The 22020-nt window shown below is 48.8% G+C and overlaps 2 protein-coding genes across 18 annotated transcripts in view; both read left to right on the forward strand.

Moving 5' to 3' along the window:
- Positions 1–17243, forward strand: part of LOC134007925 (R3H domain-containing protein 1) — a 25159-nt gene extending 7916 nt beyond the window's left edge. For 4 of the 16 annotated variants that reach the window (XM_062447655.1, XM_062447656.1, XM_062447658.1 and 1 more), the window contains exons 3-27: positions 355–565; positions 2174–2224; positions 2725–2814; positions 4551–4683; positions 4998–5076; positions 5202–5261; positions 5366–5506; positions 5676–5784; positions 5885–5980; positions 6199–6224; positions 6370–6423; positions 6551–6774; positions 7873–8136; positions 8626–8765; positions 9512–9619; positions 10313–10552; positions 10695–10818; positions 12423–12586; positions 12778–12932; positions 13564–13667; positions 14238–14410; positions 14539–14671; positions 14801–14898; positions 15092–15176; positions 15717–17243. In XM_062447655.1, the coding sequence (XP_062303639.1) occupies positions 395–565; positions 2174–2224; positions 2725–2814; positions 4551–4683; positions 4998–5076; positions 5202–5261; positions 5366–5506; positions 5676–5784; positions 5885–5980; positions 6199–6224; positions 6370–6423; positions 6551–6774; positions 7873–8136; positions 8626–8765; positions 9512–9619; positions 10313–10552; positions 10695–10818; positions 12423–12586; positions 12778–12932; positions 13564–13667; positions 14238–14410; positions 14539–14671; positions 14801–14898; positions 15092–15176; positions 15717–16060 (3366 nt within the window). In that variant the 5' untranslated portion in view covers positions 355–394 and the 3' untranslated portion in view covers positions 16061–17243. The remainder of the gene's footprint in view (positions 1–354; positions 566–2173; positions 2225–2724; positions 2815–4550; positions 4684–4997; positions 5077–5201; positions 5262–5365; positions 5507–5675; positions 5785–5884; positions 5981–6198; positions 6225–6369; positions 6424–6550; positions 6775–7872; positions 8137–8625; positions 8766–9511; positions 9620–10312; positions 10553–10694; positions 10819–12422; positions 12587–12777; positions 12933–13563; positions 13668–14237; positions 14411–14538; positions 14672–14800; positions 14899–15091; positions 15177–15716) is intronic. The other 12 variants (XM_062447669.1, XM_062447661.1, XM_062447660.1 and 9 more) reach the window with 12 other exon arrangements.
- A 282-nt stretch (positions 17244–17525) lies between these two features.
- LOC134007926 (RNA-binding protein 43-like) lies at positions 17526–19156 on the forward strand. 2 transcript variants are annotated; one of them, XM_062447673.1, is made up of 4 exons: positions 17526–17669; positions 17753–17962; positions 18053–18144; positions 18226–19156. In XM_062447673.1, the coding sequence occupies exons 1-4, from the start codon at positions 17582–17584 to the stop codon at positions 18955–18957; spliced, it is 1122 nt and encodes a 373-aa protein (XP_062303657.1). In that variant the 5' UTR covers positions 17526–17581; the 3' UTR covers positions 18958–19156. The 2 variants fall into 2 exon arrangements, with proteins under 2 accessions (XP_062303657.1, XP_062303658.1); XM_062447674.1 differs by having other exon boundaries at positions 18243–19156.
- The last annotated feature ends 2864 nt before the right edge of the window (positions 19157–22020 follow it).

The following is a 22020-nucleotide window of genomic DNA, read 5'->3' on the forward strand; positions in this document are numbered from 1 at the left end:
GTGTCAACCAGTGAATCAGATGGGCTGTGCGCTAATTAACACATTAATCATAGCTCTCATGTACCAGATGTCTCCCCCCCTCCTTCTCCATGCTACTGCATAGAACCCACTGCATAATTAGTAGCAATAACTGACGCCCCCGCCAGCCCTTTTGACATGGATAGGTCACCCTATTCCCTGATGATGGATACATTAAAACAATACACTGTATATATATTTAGCTTTTCCCTGCTTGCCGGTTCTCTGAACTGGCCATCTTTTCCTTTTAATTCAGTGTGTTTGCCATCCCTACTTTGCAGCCCTTTCCGGTGTCTCCAGCAGAGAAAAGTAGTGTGTGTGTGTGGTGTCCTGCAGGTTCCCAGCGTTTGGTGGCGACTCCCAGTAAGCGTGTCTGATGAGGATGTCTGATACTGTTACTGGAAAGGGCCAGACGGACACCATGAGGGTGTCGGAGGCGGCGCAGACGGACGCCACGCCCGAGGCCGGCGTGAGCACGTCTGGGAGCCCGGAACACAACGGGCCAGACAGAGACGAGAGCCACCGCGACAACAAGAGGGAGGCGCAGGTAATGATGAGACCTTTTTAAATTCAGCGGCCTTCACTTGATATCAAGTCAAGAGCACAGGCTGCAGTCATTAGGTCCCTCAGACGTCATTCAGTGTGCCATTATTATTATTTGTATTTTTTTGAGTTGGTGGGTATTAAGAGAGGGTCTTGTCAGTGTTATGAGGGCAGATTTTTTATTTTTTTGTTTACAAAGGAAAGTCTGACCTCAAAGGGCTTTGATTTGCTAATGAATCTGAATCAATCCCACTGAAAACCGTCCATTCAAATCCTTTTTTAGGGATGAAAATAAAGGATCTTTTTGATGTTTAATAGATCACTGTCTAGCCGTGAGGAACTGGGGCTGTGTCTGGGAGGAGAGGTAATAATAATGCGACAGACAGGCAGGCCGCAGGAGGGTATATATAGGAACCAGGCCAGGCCGGCCTGGTGGCTGGAGCCAGCCAGATAATCTGGATCTCAAATCCTGGCTTATCTGCAAACTTCCTGTGTGTCACCCTGAGAGACGGAATGGGAGCAGAGCAGGGAGGCAGAGATAGAGGGAGAGAGAGGGGGTTAGGAGAAGGAGGGGAGGCGAGGCTCTGTGACTTTGCCGCCATCTGCCTCTGGCACTTTCCCTGAGCGCCGCAGGTGCCTCGTGGCGCGCTTGTGCTGACTCCGGCGCTTTCTTATCTCCCTCACATTGTTCACTCCGCCCCTCTCCGCGTTGCTCAATTAGCTGGTCTAGTGGTGCGCTCAAAGTGCACGCGTTCCCCCCACAGATACATATTACCTACTGTCTGCCCCCCCTGCGCCCCGCACCCCTCGTCGGTCACACGACCACTAAATGTGAACGTTCAATTTCAATTTTCTATTCTTGTTATCTGGCCCTGGGGCCCGGCAGGGATGTGTCCTTCGCTTGGTTTTTAGAGGGCAGGAGCAGGTGTCGCCAGGACCAAGTCCTCGAGTGTGCACACACAGAGCAGGGGAGAACGGCTGCTTCTAGTTCAGACAACAGCTCCTGTCAGCCCCCTCTCCTCCCTCCCTACCTTCCCTCCTGCCAGCCTCTCTCAGGCTGCCACTGAGAGACCGTCTGTTTACACACACACACACACACACACCCACACACACATGAATGCATACATACACACAGACTGCACACACGACTGCTGGTGCATGAAGCACAGAGGCACTGAGCAGTCTCTCACACACACACACACACACACACACACACACGCGCACACAGTCTTACTCCCGCTTGGCTTCTCCCCGCTCCGATCTTCAACTCAGAACACTCCTCTGCTCCTCTCGACAAGGAAACGGGGCACAGCGGGTGGGCCAAGCAGGCAGTTGTCAATTATTTCCTGTATGTCTTTCGTTATTATTTTTTGCTGTGCATTGATAGCTCATGCACTTCGATTCGCACTGCTGAAAGAATATAAAGTTGTGGTGGCTCATTTTTATTTGTGGGGGGGGGGGGGGGGGTAATGGTTTGACATGCATCTATCCCAAAAACAAAATCTGTATTCATGTAACCTTTCCCTCCTGTGCTGGGGAGGAACACCTTTTCAAATCTTCTTTCTGTATTCTCCCTCTCTTCGGTCTGTTGTTTCCTCTGCTGCCCTCCCAGCAGCAGCAGCAGCCCGCTCTGTCACCTGGGCAGGCCGGGAAGAGGTCAAAGGTACAGTTGAGACGCATGTAGAGATGCTTGTCTTTGCTTGGAGCCCGACCGGTTTTGCACCCACTTCTTTTCTTTTTTTTTTTTTTTTTTTTTTTTTTGTCCTGCAATTTTCTGTCAGCAAAGATGAATCAGCCTCATCATTTTCGAGGAGATCCTAGATTTTGCCTGCTCTTAAAATAACTGATCTATTTGGCAATCCTCCCCCCCACACCCTGCACTCTTTGTAGGCAGCATGGTTGTCATGACATTCGAGAGAGAACAAATGAGTTGAGCCGCCGAATGGAACGACAAGTGATCCCGCTGACCATGTGGTCTGGGGAAACGTACCCATGTCTCATGCACACGGTGTCTGCTCCCCGGCCTTGCTGTGTCCACCCCGTGGTTTGTGTTTGGACTTGTCACCGTTGTGTGTGTGTGTGTGTGTGTGTGTGTGTGTGTTGGAAGCTTCTCAGTCAAATCAGGAATACCTTTAACTCCCATGCGTCTTCGCCCTCCCCCAGTCCAATACAAAGTTAAAGTTAGTGCGGAGCCTGGCTGTTTGTGAAGAGTCCTCTCCTCCTCCCGTTACCCAACTGCCTGCAGAACCTCAGGTAAATCGGATATGAAGTCCCCTCGCTCACATTTGGTGTCATAGGGAAAAGTCTGAATGTAAACAAGGCAGTGTATGTACACAGGGACACTTTATCTAATCTTTATGTACTGGGCCAGTTTAATGTAGCGGCCGAGCTCGATCAGCGTGGGCGGTCTGAGGAAGCAGATAGGAGTTATGTGATGTCGTCCGTGTGAATGCCAAATGTTCCTCCGCTCAGCGCTGCAGCGCGACGCCAGCGCTATCTCGTTGCGGAGATGGTACATGGACACCAGCCGCAGGACCGCTGCAGTGTAGCGAGATCAGGAACCCTGGCTCTCTACACGCCTTGTCAAAACCAAGTAGCGACTGTACCAACCCCCCCCCCCCACTACCTCTGGCTCCTGTTGCTGCTGTCACAGTGCTGGTTCTCTTCTGGCCCACGGCTCCATGCAGCCACCACTAAACCTTCCACCTTCCACTACCGTTTCCCCCACCACAGCGGGAGTGAGTGTGTGTGTATAGTATTACTGTGTGGTATTACTCACATCAATCATCACTGGGAAATACAATTTTCACATGTCAGCGACAGAGGGTCTGTGGATTGGTATAATTGAATACCCGCTCCACAGATATTTCCCTCAGCTAGGATGTTTCCACCTGTTCCTTTGAGACAAGGTTTCTCAGAGAGGAAAATGGCATTTCTTCGAGCAAAATGTTTGTATTATGCCTCTAATAGAATTTCCCTTCACCCTCAAAAAATGTTTTGGTATTCAATGCATATTTTAAGGTCTATTTCATAAAATACAAATATCTCTTTTGATGTGACGGTAAATCCAATGAAAGAGATACTTGAGAACCTTGTTGGTGTTGAAGGGAAACAGTTCTTTAATCAGCGCCATGTCCTTGACTAGTAAGTGAGCTTGCACCTGTCTCAGTAAGGCCTAGTCCTCCTGTCGAAAAGCTCAGTTGTAACTCCCAACACCAGGTGCTGCGTCGAAACAACCTGTGTTCCTCTGACCACTCAGCTGCCATTTTGTTCTAACAACAGTAAAGCAGATCAGATCTTCAGCTGTGCGAGTGACATTCAGGGTTAAAGATGAGGCGGTGGAGAGAGGGGTCGAATCAATCCTTCATTGGCCACTCAGGAAACCAGTTTCAAGGTTTTGTTGTGATGCAGATGGACATGAATGAAAGGAAAAGTCTACTGGAGTTGAATGATGTCAATCAAGGTTTTGGAGATTTTACAGATGCTAAATTAGAGGAATACAATGGAGGAGTAGGCCAATATAAAAATGAAGGGAACATCTCACAGAATAATTGTTTAATTTAGCAACAAAAAAAACCATAGTTATTGTCATAAGAAAAATAAGACTATTATTTGATCATCCTCCAAACAGTATTATTTTTTTTTAAGTGCCAAATCAACAAGGTTAATCCTTACATTAATTGGCAAGGCGATTATGTATAAAGGCTTATCACAGCAGACGGTGTGAGGTTTTCCTAAATTCTCATTTAAATAAATTTTCCGTAATAACCCAGCCAGCTTAACTAGAGATGTGCTCGTATACGGGGTGTCCTTGTTTGCTGAGTAGAACACTTTAGAAACCAATTTTTAATTAACTTCCCACCGAGGGAAAGGGAGAGAGATTGACGAGAATTAAATGCAAATTTCCGAAATGTCTATTATTAATGACTGTCTGAAGTCCTCTTTAACCGTGCACAATAACGTTAACCCCCCCTCCCTTCTGTCTCCAGGATAGAATTCATATTAAAATCTCACAGTCGTTTGAAAAAGAGGAACTGTCTGCCAAGGATGAAGAAGAGAAGGAGAAGAGCTGCGACAAGGTGGAGAAGCCAGAGAAAACGCCTCGGAAAATGCTGTCAAGAGGTGTGTGCGTGTGTGTGCTTGTGTGTGTGTGGGGGGGGGGAAGGACAGTTGGACTTTAAGTAAGGGGAAATAACAACCTTGACTTCAGACAAAAGAATCCTTTGCAAACACAGCATGTAGCTATGAGAGACCACCAGACTGACATCGCAGAAGCGCCTAGAGCTAGCTAATAAACTGGGTTCCCAAGAGAAGAAACGTCTAAAAGCTTTCAGGGAAAAACATTGAAAATGGAATCTTGTTAAAGCACTGTTCAAACACACACACACACACTCTCATTGTTGTAGTACTGAAATAAGTTTTGCCTCATGTTTTAGATTCCAGTCAAGACTATACAGACTCCACTGGCATAGACCTCCATGAGTTCCTTGTCAATACATTGAAGAACAACCCTAGGTATGTGAACTCCGTGACTATTATGGCAAAATCTCTTGAATTATTTGACTTGCATTGTGATTAATGGCAATTTTATTTAGATTGAGCAATGTCAATTAATACCTTTTTAACCATTTATGTTGCAGAGACAGAATGATGCTGTTGAAGTTGGAACAAGACATTCTGGATTTTATCAACAACAACGAGTAAGTGAAAAAATGTAAACACATCTAGTAAAATAAAAATTCATTCTGTTGACGTTTGTTTACATACCAGAGCCTCGTATAGACCAACCTTCTGTTTGTTCCAGAAGCCAGAAGAGGAAGTTTCCTCCCATGACATCGTACCACAGAATGCTCTTACACAGAGTCGCTGCATACTTTGGGATGGATCACAATGTGGATCCAACAGGGAAATCGGTCATCATTAACAAAACTAGCAATACAAGAATGTAAGTCCTTTTGTAATTGGTTTTAGATTTTATGAATTGAAAACGGCTAACAAGCTGGAGTACACAGTAGTACATATTTAATATGTACAAATAGCTGAATGTTCAGAAAACCATTTTATTTGTCAAAAGAATGTTGCGAAACAACAACAGTACAAATCCTCTCCTTCAGACCGGATCAGAAATTCTCCGAACACATTAAAGACGACAAAAGCGAGGACTTTCAGAAGCGCTACATTCTGAAGAGAGACAACTCCAGCTTTGATCGGGAGGACAGCATGGTAGGTGTTTTTCTGCGCCGCCACTCTCGGTGACATGTTTGTGAAAGCGTGACAATCTGGTGCCGCAGCCACAGCTGCTAAGTTGTGCATGTCCTTGCAGATACGAATGCGCCTGAAAGACGACAGGAGAAGCAAATCTATTGAGGAGAGAGAGGAGGAGTACCAAAGAGCCAGAGATAGGATATTTGCACAAGATGTGAGAATTTGGGGGAAAATGGTGTACCACCTAATAGTAAAACCAGTTGTGAATACCAGGAATACTGTATATTATTTTTGTGTACTTGATCAAGATTTACGGTAGAGTGATATGACACCTAATTATCCTGTACTGTCATGATCTTCCATTAAAAGATGTATGTTAAGTGAGCATCATCATAATCAAGTTGTCTTCTTTTTTTTTCCCCTCTCCTTCAGGGTGATCATTTTCATCTAGACAGACGGTAAGTGTTTCAGTCAGATCAAGATGTGTGATGTGTTTCCATCTACTGCAACGGGGATAGTTTTTGATGAATGAATGGTTACATTCCCATAACCCTCTAGCTAGCTAACCTTTTCTACTTTTTTTTTTTGACCCTGTCCACCCAGAATGCATGAAGAAGAGGCTTGCATCAGCACGCAACAGAGGCGGCAGATCTTCAGGTACGTCCCAGGAGAGAGATAGAGAGAGAGAGAGCACAGCACCTGAGCCCAGACCGCTTCAGAAGACACTGGATCCTGTTGATCCATTTAACCAAACCCCCCCCCCTCCTCCTCCCTCCCCCCCCAGACTGAGAGACGGCCGCTCGGGCAACAGCCGCCAGAGCAGCTCGGAGAACGAGCCCAAGTACTCGGACCCGCGGCCCTGGAGCAGCACAGACTCTGACAGCTCCAACCGAAACCTGCGTCCGGCCATGACCAAGGCCAGCAGCTTCAGCGGCATCTCGGTTCTGATCCGTGGGGACAGCACGGCCAGCAGCAAGAGCACCGGCACCGGGCGCCTCTCCAAGACAGGTGAGTGCAGAAGCCCGTCACGCACACATGATGTGCCGTATCCACGCTAACCCACCCCCCCCATCCTGCCCCTCCTGTCAAATATGCTTTGTAAACACACCACAGTGAAGAATTCTCAAAAAGAATAGTACAGAAAGAACAGTTCTGTAAGTCCTTCAACAGAAACGTTTCTCTCTGACAAGGACTGCATCTCTCATTTCCTTACTAGTTCTTTGAGCCGCTGGGCTAACTTTTGCTCCGCTGAACTACAGAGGTTCCTCCCGGATGAGATGATGGTTGAAATGGTTTCCTCACTGTGTGGTTGTGAGCAGCGTCCTGGTAAAAATGGAGATGGATGACAGACAGGAGACCAATTTTCTCTCAGCTTTCAATCCACTTTAGCTTTTTATTCTTTTTCTTTCTGCCTTCACTATCATGCGAAGGATTTTATATCGTGGTTTTTTTTGGGGGGGGGGGTGGTGCAATACCATTTTCACAGTGCACTGCACCCGGCTTCTTTTTTGATTGTTGCTTGGGTTGTTTTGAAGTTGTTTACGACGAGGATAGGCACCATCACTTTGCACAGCAGAGTGTGTGCTGCAATGGAAGACATCTTGTGCCTGTTAGTTCTGTCATGTGCTCATCTCTCCATGAAACCCATCATTCAGGGTTGAAACGCCCCTTCAAAAGCAACCTGCATGCACCAGCACACAAACGGTGCTCTAGCGTCTTTGTATCCATCTTTTAAAGATGATAGATTGGTCTGAATTAATTGGTTTTGGTTGTTTGATTTCCCCATTCCTGGTACGTTTGATGTCCGACATCAGAGAAGAGTTTAGGGGAGATCCAGGAAATCATCTTTAGCAGTGCGCTGCAGGAACGGAAATCTATGACACACTCATACACTTGCATAATTAACACACTAACTGCATGTTCCTAGGCCTGCAAGTCTGTGGAAGATGTGTAGAAGATTCTTGCTGTTCATGCTTCCATATCCGTCCCTGCCCACACACCCTGCCTGGATGTGCCCCCCCCCCCCCCCACCCTGTAGAAGCCTTCTAAGCATGCTAACCTCTTGTGTCTGTAGGTAAAGCTCTTCTCGTTGCTCCCTGTTTACAGGTTCAGAATCTTCCGGTAGTGTAGGTTCCTCGACAAGCTCGCTCTCTCGTCCACAACTGCCCCCGCCTACCCCAGCTCTAACCCAAGCTGGCCCCGGCGCTCCCGTCCCCTACCCCACCGCCGGCAGTAGTTGCCCCAGGCAGTACGAGGGGGGCAGGGGGGCCCAGGCCCCGGCGCCGGCCGCTGCTAACGCTAGCTACTATTTGCTTCCGCTGGAAGCCGCAGGGATACCGCCTGGCAGTATTCTGGTCAACCCACACACAGGTTGGTACCATGTAACCAGGCTTCCTCCCATCTCACTGAGCTGGTCCCACTTGAGGCCAGGGCAGCCTCTCTGTGTGGTGCTGTGTGTGTTTGGTTGTACGGTGTCATGTTTTGCATTTGGTTCAACATGTACCAGTTTATTTTGTTGTTGTTTTTTTTTTTTTTTTGGGGGGGGGGGGGGGGGTACGATTTCATCCCATTTATGTATTTTTCCCAGATGTATGCATTATAAAACTAACACTACTCATTCATCTTGTACTTACTGCCTGCTTATTCCGGTTAGTTCCATAGCATGTAATGAGGAAGCATTGTGTGTAGTCATTCAGCATCTCCACTTTCAAAGGTTTGGAGTTCATAATTATTGAGCTCTTTGCTTATCGCGCGATGTTAGTAAACCTTTTTAAATGGGAAATATTATGAGGATTGTTCAGCAGGATGTATTGATGCATTTCTGGATCCATCTCAACTAGTGTGTGTCCTGTTGTGTAGGCCAGCCCTTTGTGAACCCAGATGGCAGCCCCGTGGTGTACAACCCCTCCAGCAGCAGCTCCCAGCAGGCCAGGACCCACCAGCCCCCTCCTCCAGCCCCCGCTGCCCTCCACCCTCCAGCCAATCACCTCCTCTCCCAGGTCAGTTTGGTGGGCGTCTGCTCGCCCCCCAGCCCCCCCCAGCCCCCCCCCCTCCCACCCCCCCGCGCCTTCTGGATGCTTCGCTGCCTCCGACATCATCAACACAGTCCGTTTCTTCCCAACGACTCTCAGCAGGGTGGAATAGGGCCGGCTGCTTTTAATAAGGCCTTCCAGGACAGAGGCGCTCTCACTGCAATCCACCGCAGTAGAAGAAGCGTACGAGTCACAACCAGTCAGTTAGGGCTGCCTTTGGCCTGAGACGGCACGGAGGGAAGGAAGCGAGCGGGCCAGTTCCAACACTGATGCTATCTGACAAGGCCTCTAAGTGCTCGTGATGCACGCACGTTGTTGCCTCTTCGACCGAGTCATTTCTGCATGAACCCACCTCTGCCGTCCCTGTCCGGACTTGCCGATAGTAGCCTTTCCTCGAAGTAGAAACGCCTTTCAGTCTTTTTCTGTAGCCTCTGACATCACATTCTTCCCAGAAGCATGGCCATTGTATCCTACAGCAGGGCGATGTGTAGAGCATTCATCGTTAGCACATTACTCATCGGGTGAATATGGTGACGGTTGTTCCAATGGTGTGGTAATGATGAGCGAGTGTGTGTGTGTGTGTGTGTGTCGATCGGGCGTTTACCCCTCCCATCGTTTTAACCTGTGCCTTCTCTCACCGAGTCTTCCTTCTCCTGTCTGTCTGTTCCTGTGTCCTGTTCCTGTCCTGTTCCTGTGTCCTGTTCCTCCACCAGCCGCCTCGCTCCTTCCAGCCCTCGGCTCAGCCTCTCCAGTACTCAACCATCTCTTACCCTCCTCCTCCTCAGTACCTGCCTGTCAACCCTAACCAACAATACACTGTGGTACCTATCCTCCTTCTCTTCTCTCTCCCCATCCATGTCCCTAGGCCTCCCGAGCACCTTGTTGAATGCTAACATAGTGTCCTGCTGTGTGGTGACCCTTTATCTAAGGAGTTGGCAGACAAACACACACTGCCACATGTAGACATGAGTCCTTATAGGGGTTTTCTGTGTCGAGTTGGTGCGTGTACACCAAGTTTACATTTGAAGCGATATGGAGGTCTCCCCCCCCCCCCCCCCCCCACCAACCACCCATTTGGATCATGCTTTCTGATGACCTCTTTTCTGACCTCATTTTTTATTTATTTTTCTCTCTCAAACCAAAGATATCCCTCTATGACTAATTAAAGTAGTGGAAACTGCTTTGAATAATTGATCCCACCAGATGCTGAGGGCTAAATAATCCACGAGTAAAAACGCTTCTGACAGAACGGCTTTTCTTAGATGATCGAAACCCGTGGTTTTTTTTCGGGGTGATCCAGTTGGCAGCCTGGTCTTCCTGGCTTCCGCCATGAACCGTGTGTGTGTGTGTGTGTGTGTGTGTGTGTGTGTGTGTGTGTGTGTGTGTGTGTGTGTGTGTGTGTGTGTGTGTGTGTGTGTGTGTGTGTGTGTGTGTGTGTGTGTGTGTGTGTGTGTGTGTGTGTGTGTGTGTGTGTGTGTGTGTGTGTGTGTGTGTGTGTGTCCGTCCTTGTGCAGCAACAGGACGGGCTGGGGGCCCAGTTCAGCCACATGAGCCTGGTGCGCCAGGCGTCCAGCGAGGCCCCCGACCCCCACACCGCCATGTACCCCACCCAGGTGGTCCTCCAGGCACCCCAACAGCAGACCGGCTTCATGTTGGGCCCCCCCGGCCAGGCCCAGGCCTACCCCACCCCCGGCCCTCCTATGAGCCAGCCAGTCATGCAGCAGCAGACCTATATCCAGCAGCCTGTTCAGCAGGTAGGTCAAACATCGGATCTCCTGGTCTAGTGTTGCCCTAGTTATGTTTTGAGACGTGTACAGTCCAGGCTTAACAGCACTGACTCTCTTTCTCTCTCTCTGTCTCTCTGTCTCTCTCTGTTTCTCTGTCTCTGTCTGTCAGATGACTACGTGTTACTGTGCCCCTGCTCAGTACTCGCACTCCAACCAGCACTATCGTCCTGTCACCCCAGTGCACTACAACAACCCCCAGAGCCAGCCTCAGCCCCTGCCCCCCCAGCCAACAGGTAATCACACACACAAGCACGGCCTCGACTTTCACTCGCCCATATGGTACCAGGCAGTCCTTTTTATGATTTTACAGCTCCAGCTTCAGACTGTCTCTCCTCATCAATCTGGTGTGGCCGGAACAGCAGCTAATCTCTCTCTCTCTCTCTCTCTCGTACACCCTCTCTTTTACCACCTCATCTGTTTCACCCCCCCCCCCCCCCCCCCCCCAATCATGTTTGTCTTTATGAGCTGAGCTCTCTCCCAGGCACTCGCCCCCGCTCTCATTCCGTATTCAGTTTTTCCCCCGGCACCGCGGGGGACAGGGTAGTTAGCGCCAGCTCACATCTTTTTACTGGCTGCCAAACCGTTCCATCAGCCGTCCGCTCCCAAATCAGGAGCCTCCCCCGGCCGGGGAGCGAGGACGAGGCGCGGGAGGACAAATGAGGCTGTTTACTCTCTGCAGCACGCGGGCTCTCCCGCCGCCATTCCCCAGCCAATCACACGGCAGCTAATAGCCGTTTCCACCGGCTTGCATCATCAAGTTTGCCACTGCCGGGGGATGTAGTTTGGTAAAACAGTGGGCTACCTGGCCGTGATCAAATGGAACGCTTCAAATAAAGGTGTACCAACTTAATGGAAGTGTGAGGATTGAGTGGACAAATTGTGCAATAAAGTCTTCAGATGTATTGGTCATAATTGGGCACGGGGCTGGGCTGGTGCTGCAGGGATGGGAATCTGAATCCAGATGAAAGGAACGGAAGCAACGAAAGCCGAACCGGCGAGGTGGAACCGGCGAGGTGGAACCAGAGAGGCGGAACCCGGGGCCGGGACGCTGTCTGAGAGGCCTATGATTCTCACAGTGAACCGGTCTCTTTTTCAGCCCCTCACTCCTCTGCTTCAGGTGTCTTTGGCATCATCCAGGGTTCCTCTTTTGGCCTCGGTGGTCCTGTGGAGTCGTCTCCTTCACATACGCTTCTTTTATAAGACCAAAACCTCCTTCACTGCTCTCTGTCAGGATGGTGTGAGGTTGATATAATAGCCATTTCATGCATGGTTTGCAAGTGGAGGCGGATGACTGATGGTAAAAATAGCCAGCCCTGTAGCCTCTCTCTCTCTCTCTCTCTCTCTCTCTCTCTCTCTCTCTCTCTCTCTCTCACTGGCACCCTTCATCGCCTCGTCCCACTTTCTCCTCATTGACATGAAGGATTCCGCCACCTTTCCAAAAGGACGTCTCTCCTTCGTCAGGATGACTGTCTCAGGAGGGGTCCACCCCCGCCCCCTGCCTCACCCCCCACCCCCTGCCTCGCCCCCACCCCCTGCCTCACCTTGACATTTACTCAGCGCGCCACACACGCCTCCCACATCCCAGTTCTAGCCATTCAGCACGGTGGAAACCTCAGTCATCTCATGACTTGCATCCATCCATTCACTTACTTCAAAGCCCGACTGTTTTTGCTCGGATATAAACATATTCCCAGCGACCTCTGATCCCGTCCTTCCATGCATATTCATAGTGGACAATAGTATCTTTGTTTGGCCTCCTTCTTTTGTGTGCTTTGTTTGTCGACAGAGCGAGTGGTCACGGCAAGTGTGCTTCTCTCTCTCTCGTTCTCTCCTTCAGCTTATCAGACCGTGATGCCAAACCCGCCCCAGACCTACCAGAGTGTCATGGGGCTGCAACAAGCAGCCAATCCCAATCTCGTGGGAGGGCAGCAGCAGCACAGCATTATGGGAAACCAGATGCAAGGCATGATGGTCCAGTATCCTTCAATGCCTTCTTATCAGGTAACACACACGCGCACACACACACTCATGTTAGTATGGTCATGTGAGCATATTTTTCCCTTCCGGAGATTGATTAACCCAAACCCCCAAAATTTGAAAAAGGGGTGAATTCACACCCACCTTAGTTACTATTTGTTTTGTTGTGACAATTCAAGTCAGAGATCCAAAGTGTGGTGTTGCGGTGTGCCCAGCAGGTGTCCATGCCCCAGGGATCCCCCAGCATGCCCCAGCAGGCGTACCCTCAGCCCATGGTGCTCTCCAGCCACTCCAGCCAGGGCCCCGTGCCCATGACCAGCATGCAGGTCTACTACAGCATGATGCCACCCAATCAGCCTGGCACCGTGAGGTACGAAGCACAAAACATCCACTGTGTGCGTGTGTGCGTGTGTGTGTGCGCATGTGCATCGCTCTGCGGGCCAGGAACCTCTACAGCTTCAACTCCCTGTTCGCTGTTCAACTGTGAAACTCCAGCCCGTCTTCTTCTCCAGCATTAGTTTCAAGTGTCGAAAGGTCTGTAATTATCTCTGATTAATAGTGCCAGTCCTGGGAAAACAAACATGTAATTAATTTCCTCCTCCGGCAAGCACAGGGCACAGGCCCTGAACCAATCAGAGACCAGGCCGAGGTATTAGAGCTGCAGAGAGGAGGGGGCTGAGGAGAAGCGGGAGGGTCACACTCCCCCCCCCCCCCCACCCCCCTTCACACAAGCGAAAAACCTCCTTTGTTAGTGGGGCAGCCTTCAAGATGATATATATCCTATGTGCTTGGTAGGCTGCAGCCTGTCTTCATATAACAATCTGCAGTCCCAGGTCGCTGCAGTCCCAGGTCGCTTCCACCAGCTTCTCCTTTCATCCATCGCTGTAGAGGGGCAGGCTGCTGCAGGGGCGCACCCCAACCAGCCTGCAAGCCTGGTAATGGCTCATTGTATCCCTAGGCAGCCTAGATGACTGTGTGTGTGTGTGTGTGTGTTTCCACAGTTCGACGGTGGGCTTCTTACCCCCTCCAGGGTCGGAGCAGATGCAGTTTCCTCGGGCGTCGTCTCCGTGCAGATCCCAGCAGCACCCAGGACAGCAGTGTTCAGGTGAGAACACGCACAGTCACCTTCAGATCCCCGTGGATTTTAAAACCACTTTCTCGGTAGAGATGTTTTTTTGCTTTAGTTTTTGGCCAAGTGCGAAGTGTGTGTGTAGCCAGCCGCCCCCTAAAAGCAGTTCTGCACTGTTCTCTATTCCCCTTGAGATGGCGCCTCCTGCCCACGTTTCCACCTTCTATTATCCTCATATTATAATTACCAAAGGGTCGTCCTTTTCAGCTGGACGGTGATGAGGTGAGGGGGAAAGTCGGCAGGCGCTTTCAGCTTCCAGTAAACGCGTTTAATTGGCTACTTTGGGGTGCTCAGAAATAATGGCTGCCGATAAACTCATTGTCCTTGTAACTGTATCAAGGCAGCTTTATCATTCCTAAGTCAACACGGTCGCTGCGTAAATGTTTTGTCCAATAACCCCTGCCGAGCACCTCATTTGAGCAAGGCCTTTAACCAAACAGTACTTAATTTGAAAGTCATTACTCACAGCTCCGTGTAATGGCTGAGAACACGTGCATGGGTAGGATATAGTCAGAGGGAATAATCCCCCCCCCCCCTGGCTTCTAGGTATGCACCCGCCCCCCCACGGCAGCGGGATGGTGATGATGCAACTGGCTCTCCCCCCCAACCACCAGCCGCGAGCCCACTCCCCCCCCCAGTGGAAACACAACAAATACTACAGCCTGGACCACCAGCGCAGCCAGAGGTCCATGGAGATCACCCCCCCAGACAACTCCCAGGTACCTGGCACCTGCCTCCTCCCCCCCCCCCCCGTCAACACCCGGGCACCCACAGGGTGCTGACCCCGTGTCAGCGTGGTGGTGGTCATGCCTGCACCCCTGACCCTCCTTCTCCTGCATGTGTGTAGAACAGCCCCGCCTCCTCCCCAGCCCCGCCCCCCACCTCGGCACACCTCACCTCCATGAAGAACCCTCGTGCCAGCATGGCGCCCATCCCCATCATGACGCATCACTTCCCCAGACATTTCGGCCCCGGACAAGGTGAGGACCGCCCCTGACGGGTGCATGTAGTTCACGTTCCCAGCCCGCTTAAGGTAAAGGTTCAAGTTATTTGAAGGAAGTGTGGCGTGACTGGTTCTTTGTCTCGTCACGTCTTCTCCGAGCGCCCAGGTGATGCCAGGTTCCCCCTTTTGGGTCAGCCCCTCCAGTACAACCCCTCCATCCGCCCCCCTCTGCTGCACGGCACACACATGTTCCCCGGACACCAGGTTGGTAACCAGGACACACACACACACTATGACGCAATGCTTTTATCTGTTTGGACATTGACGCTCATTAGCCTTGGCTTCCTCCATCGCATGAACTGAGTATATTCCCACCCCCTGTATGGACCCTTATTGCTCAATGTCCCCCCAAACAGCCCAGTCAACAAATCTGAAGTACCCCTCTTATCTCCCGCAGGGCCCCATGGGAGTCCGGCATGGGGGCCGAGGGAGGAAGCCGACCAGGAAATCTCTGTCTACAGATCTCAGTGTAGGTGAACCAGGTAATAGAGAGGGATCTCACTCTAGGCTAGAAGGTCTCTCTTGACAGTGATGTAATGGTTTCACTCCCAGCTTCTGCTTACTCCAACAGAACTGTCTCTATATCAAATCAGACAGCCTCAACTTGGAACAATTACCACTAAAATGTATAGGGAGATTTAAGGTATATTGTATTTTGCTGCAATTCTTACATTTGTTGGGGCAGAGATATTGGTACAGCATCCATTTATTCCCTTTTTTGTCGGGGGGACTGGGAGAAAGTGCTTGCTGTGCACTGAAGGTGCTGTGAGGGGGTGGGTGTTTGTAAATGTAAGCAGAATAATTTCTCAGACAAGGCAGATTTCACACCTGGCAAATGAAACCACAGCACCTAAAGTAGGCACCAAAAATGTGCTGATTTTGTCTAGGGATGAGATTCTTTTCTGTAATTTTGTATGAGCCCTTGTCAGTTTTCTATTTTTAAGTTATTGTTTGTCAAGGAATATTCCCAGTGTCTTCTTTGCCGTCCTGTTGAAGACATGCCCGTCTCTCTCCCTGCTCAGTAAACGGTCGAGTCCTGGAGGTGACGGACCTGCCGGAGGGAATGAGCCGCAACGAGGCGCACTGCCTCCTGGGGGAGCTGAGCAAAGGGGGGGCCATGATCAAGTGGCTGTCTGAGGGTCAGCCGGGGCCTGGGTGTGGGCCGGCCGGGGAGGGCACCAACGGGGACAGGGACACTGAGAGCAGCGACCTGGCCTCCACCTACACCATCCTGGCCACGTTCCCCTCCAGACACGCGGCGCAGAGCGCCCTGCTGCGCCACGCCAGCCCCCTCACCACCTTCAAACTCCGAACTAGCAAGAAACACGAGGAGACCGCCGACCTGGAGAGGGCGAGCTCTCAGTAGCAGCGTGCCAAACGGGGGGTGGGGAGGTGGAGGAAGGGGGCTCCTGTGCCTAAACCCCCCCCTCCTCCCCACCCCTCAACACCCCCCCTCCTCTCCTGCCACTTGATGCCCCCCTCCTGCTTCTGCCAGCATCATCCCACCCTCCACTCTACCCCACCAACACCACCACCCACCTCTCACGACACTAGCGTTGGCGTCACAGGTTTTCACGGGTTCTAGAAGCTTTGAGAATGTGTTGTTTTTTTGTACCGACCCCTACTTTTGGAGAATGAACATGTAAAAAAAATAAACACCTGCCAGTACCAATGTTTGAGAGAAAAAAAAGATAGAAAAACATTTATCAATATCAAATTGGCTTGAGAACATTAATGGGTTGGGGTTAGCATGTTTCTAACTTTTGTTTTTGGTTTGGTTATAATTTTGCTAAAACTGCTCATTCTCGAACACGCACTCTTTCGGGTAAGTACTCCTCACTTCTGGTCGGATCCGGCTTGGTTTCTGACTCAATTTGTTACACAAATGTTCCATTTCCATCAGCAACGCACCGTTCAATAAAAGTATGTGTTAGGTCTCAAGGTGGGACGTGGCTGGTTCAGCCCTTCTCCTTCCACAAGTGTGCCGTGGAAACACGACATCAGAATCTCTCCCTGGTCAGCTACAGAATGTTTTAGTCATTGTTTTTTGTGCCTTCTCACAACTTGGGTTCTGCTGTCTCCAACAAGCCTGAAAACATCCAATGCCAATTGTAAATTGTGGACTACTCCCAAGGTAAATCCTAGTTGTGCTAAGTTAAGTTATTCAGTCACCTTTTTACACCTTGAATGTTATCTTTGCACTGGCACGAGGAGAAGGCGTTGATTGTGTTTTTGATTTTTGATTTGGTTTTAGGATAAAATACAGCATATCATAACAGAATTATTATGATAATTCATCACATTGTGACAATTCTGTCCTCAGAACTACACACCGTTTTGTTGAAACACCCAATTCCTACGATTTTGAATTGAAATGTTTATCCATCATTAGGGTCCCTGGAAAAATGTGTGCACGTTGATTTACACAGCAAGTCCACCCTCCCCCATCAGATTTATTTATGTGTGGATTCATGAGAGATGTACAGTGTTGGTTGGTGCGAGTTGTTTTTATTTCTGTTTGAAACCAATAAATGTTTACACCAAATGTGTTTTCAAATCTGTCATTTCCGTTGTGGACCTCCATGCAGACATCCCGGAAGTCTCACTTTTTGAGTTTTTGCAGGTTGGAATGTCTAGCTACTTAAGATTCACACAGTGCTTTACTGATTACTGTCTTACACCATGTATCACTTAAAAGACATGATTATCCCTAAATGTTAACGTTATCCTGAGCACCTTTTAATCTGTACAATGACGACAGACACAAGACTAGCATCTTTATTTCTTCAACGGTGAGACTTGTCATCGATCAACATTTCAAGCAGATGGCGCCCCCTGGCGGAATCGAATTTCAATCACAGTCCACCAGCGCCACTTTTCTACGTTAATGACGAAACTGAAACTAAAAGAAAACACAAAAAATGCTGCAGCAGTTTTCTACTCGTCTGCGTCTACCTTGCAAAGTCATTGGAACGGTAAGCATCCTATTGTTTCAACCCTACTGCTTTATATAGAATTGTGCAATACTCTGTTCCACGGTTTTGCTTACACGTCGTAGGTGTAAACGGCAAGGACGCCATGGACGTTGTGGATGAGATCAGGACTGTTGTGGTGGCAGGAGTGCCTGACATATTGCCCAGCGATCGAATGGCCGACAAGTTGGTGATCCATTTTCAGAGTTTAAGAAGTAATGGAGGAGACGTGCAGAATGTACTGTATCCCACAATCTCTAAAGGGGTTGCATTCGTTACATTTGACAATATTGCAGGTACCAGTATGTCAAATAACAAACTAAAAAACTATCAATACAGCCATTTCAAAGAAATATGGAGCCCCACTTAAACGGAATCTTCAACAGATGCAGAGAGGGTCATTAAAAAAGAACAATCAATGAGAGATGAGGAGTTCCCCAAAGACTACACACTCACTGTATTTAAATTCACGACAGATGTAAGTATTGGTATTATAACATGTGTTTAGTAAAATTAACCTTGCCATTCATATAATGATACTCATAATCTCTTACAACAGGTGTTCTTCTATGTCAGCACTGAGGTAAACCTCTCAGGCTTCAGTGCCCCGGAGGCGTTGATTCAGAGCCTGCGGTCAGCACACAGGTCAGTGAGAATCTGCACTCTTCAACAGAATAGAGTTACCATGGAGGGCCCCTTCACTGCTGTCAAAGCCCTGAGGGAAGATTTAATCGGGAAACACAGAACCAACAGCTGTCCTTCTCGGATGGAGCAGGGAGCACTGCCGAGCCCAGATAACACTCTGAGCTCGATAGCAGGGTGCTCTCAGCCACAGCGGTCTGAGAGCAGGTGTAATGACGAGGATAAAGAGGAGTTGGAGGAGGACTCAGTTTGGGTGGACAGCTGCACGCTCATGTACATTCAAAAGTTCAACCAAGAGGAGCTTGACAGGTGTTTAAGAGAGCACAACGTGTCGGCTCGATTCGAGCAGCGAACAGACCTGACGGCCGTACACTTAAGAGGACTCATCCCGGGCAGCTCCGGTGTGCAGGGAGCCACATTAGAACTGAATGCACTGGTGTCTATACAACAGTCTACACTGAGAGTCCACATTCTCAACTGCACAAGACATGACCTGCGAGAGAGAAAGAGGTTGCTGCAGCTCTGTGAGGAGGCCAGTGTTATTTACAAGGATATTTTGTACATGCCGCTGGACTCATGCATCAAGGTTGTTGGTCCATCTACAGCTAGTTATCTGTTTTATGAGGAAGTAATTCTGAACCATGTATGAATACAGCTCCCTTCAATAGACCTACACTATACTAGGGCACCTGTTTTGCTTTCAAAAGGTCCCTAACAGTCCAGAGATTATTTTGCATGAAAGTGTCAAAACATCAATTTTTGTCCCTTTTATCTCCCAAACATGGCTCTTTATGTGCCTCATTAATGCTTTAATTATATTAAACACTAGAGGGTGCTGTTGAACTGTGTATTATTCTTGTGTTCAGTTTTCTCTTTCCTGCAAACACATCTTCCAGTTGATCCTGAGTATAGTTTTGTTTATTCAAATATACTTGGAAAATTAAGTATATTGCACTTGATTTTGTACATGCTGTCAGGCAAATTAAATCATTGAAATGCACTGCTGCCGTGGCAGAAACCCCTTTCTGGAGCTTTGTTCTTGATACAATGTATTCAGTCTTTTTGCTTAATTATTTGTTGGCACCCAATCTTTAATCACGCCTCCTGGCTATGAAGCCAGCCTTTAATTAGGAAAGATAAGCTCATGATTAATACCTCAATATAGACCTAACAGATGCTGACCCATCTCTTGTGAGCAGTACAGTACAGTCAATTGTTAGATTTGGTATCCATGTAATTAATCGCATTTGTTTACATATTGCATTGTGCAAGTTTCCTGAACATTGGATTCTGTGTTGAAGAGACTGGGTAGTAAGGATAGAACGGTTTTACCAAGCAAGCACATGGAAGGAGACCGTTTTTATTGTCCTGTAACCTGCTCCAACCTCTTGGTGTCTTCACCCAGAGTAAATCTATTTGGGGACAGATGGAGAATGATTAGAGCACACTGAGGGACATGGGCATCTTGCCAGTCTGCTTCATAAAGAGAGTGTCTGTGTGTCTGTGTCACCAGTAAGTCTAACCATTCACACAGTTTGACTTGTGTATTTCTGAGTTCATTATTCTTCATATATCTTTTGTGTGCAGACTTCAGAACACTTGATAAGCCTCTTTGCCACCAGGGTAGCATATGGTGGTGCCATCCATGGCTGCAGGGCCCTCAGTCCAGTGACTGGTGAGGAGGCAGGCTGGGCCAGGCGGGACCAGAGGACACCTGGGGGAACTACACTCAAAACACCCAGCTTTGTTCTCATGGCAACAATAACACTTTAAATAGCTCACGAACTCAACTTCAACCAGTCACTTAATATTGCTAATGTATAAAGAAGTTCGATCGTAAATGAGAGGTGCTGTCGAGCTTCATGACGCAAAATGTTCTTCAATATGTCTATTCATTTGTTTGTAAGCTAGATGAACAGCATTTTAATTATAGTTTGTCAGTACATCTGTAAAACATCCTCTTACATCCCCCTCTCTCTCAGTTAAGGGGCTCAGCATGTTACTATAGAAACCCAGAGATGGTCCAATAGCGGGGGTCCATCAGACTGGCCCAGGCCAATGGGACTCGCTCTCTCAAGTACGACCTGCAGAACAAAGACAGGACCTCTTTCAGGAAGCTCTCAGCCCCAGCCCCTCCACTCTTTCTGTCTCTCTCTTTCAGTCTCTCCCACACGCCCACATTTACCTTTCTCCATGTTCCATTTCCTCTTGTCCCTCTCAAAGTGCCTTTATCTTTTCAATTACACACTAGCTAATAGGTTTTATCCATCAAAGTGCGTTGGCTGCATTGAAAAGGATCAGGTGAAAGTACAGTGTCGTTAGTGAGGAACCAACAGCCATCTATCTTAGAAATGCAGGAACATAACACACTGCATTTTATTCATCTGCATTTCGTTTGCGAAGACACACGTCTTATCTGACATTTCAGTGTTTTAACAACCCCATAAAGCCTCTGAACATCTTGATGCATTATGTTGGGTACAGTTCGAAGAGCCACACGTACGCTTGTGTTGTATTCACCAGTCCTGATGTTGGTAGAAGGTCCATGCTTCTGGTGACACTTCCATACAGATCTATGTTCCATTACCAGAGTCTGCCTCGAGTAGTTTGTGGAGCGTGGGGGGCAGGAGAGCCCCTGTGCCCCCTTCTCCCCTGCCCAACACGGTTAGGCTGAGCGGGGTAGCGGTTGATGCATGTCCTTCCTTGGGTGGTGGAAGGGCGGTAGCTGTGAGTGATAGTGGGGACCTCTGACAGATAGCTCCATTACCAGGCTCCATTCTGAGCAGCGTCCCACAGGAAGGTGGGGAGAAAATAAGATATTTCCTCCCGAAAGGAAACATTTAATGAAATTGAGGCGGGATGGGGTTTAGGGTGAGCATGGAGGGGTTAGAATAGGAGTGTGCTCTGGATGAGGGAGATGGGCTCCAGCAGACCATAGACAGTTAGGGGTTGGTGGGGGCACGTTTGTCTTTGGCCTTGTTGTCAAACGTGTTGGGGGTGCTGTTTTCTAACTGAGGAATGGGGGTTGTTAAAAGGAAATTGGTCCTTTCGGGAACGTCAACAAATATGCAGCCAATGTCAGAGAAGACCGAATGCGCTTAATGAAGTGATGTGTTGATAATAATGTACAAACCATGCATGTGGTGTTACCCTCAATAGGGTCGCCATACCCCATTACTAACCCTTACTGATTGGTTAAAAAAACGCATTTGGTCAGTTGCTTATCTTTAAACTCTCCAGTTGCAAACAACCCGTAACTATTTTAAGAGGCCTAGGAAGATTGTAGGCTCCAGTGGAATGCAGCTGGAATCTTTTAAACAATAAACGACACGTGTCCATGTAACCTGTCCAGAAACAGACTGGCCAGGTTAATATGTGTTGACAGGCTCAGTGTGATTTGTGGCCAAAGCCTGTACAGCGTCCTGTCTGGCTGGGTCTCCTGTTCTGTGGTATTGCTGTCTAAATGGCCTCGTCCGTGGGTGCGTCTTCCATAGTAGCTTTCCATGTTCTCATGCACATTGCTGGTGTGATGAGGCTGGTGACTCAGTAATCACCTCTGAACGTGTCACATCACATGCCAGCCGGCTTACACTTGCTCTGTTGTAGGCCTACTCATGGAAATGAAGACACAGAGAGAAGAGGGAGAGAAGGAAAGAGGAAGCTGATTCTTACTCTGGCAGAAATATAAGGGATGTTTCCAGTTGAGTTTGTC

Source organism: Osmerus eperlanus, chromosome 21 (genome assembly GCF_963692335.1).
Source record: "Osmerus eperlanus chromosome 21, fOsmEpe2.1, whole genome shotgun sequence".
Taxonomy (NCBI): Eukaryota; Metazoa; Chordata; class Actinopteri; order Osmeriformes; family Osmeridae; genus Osmerus; species Osmerus eperlanus.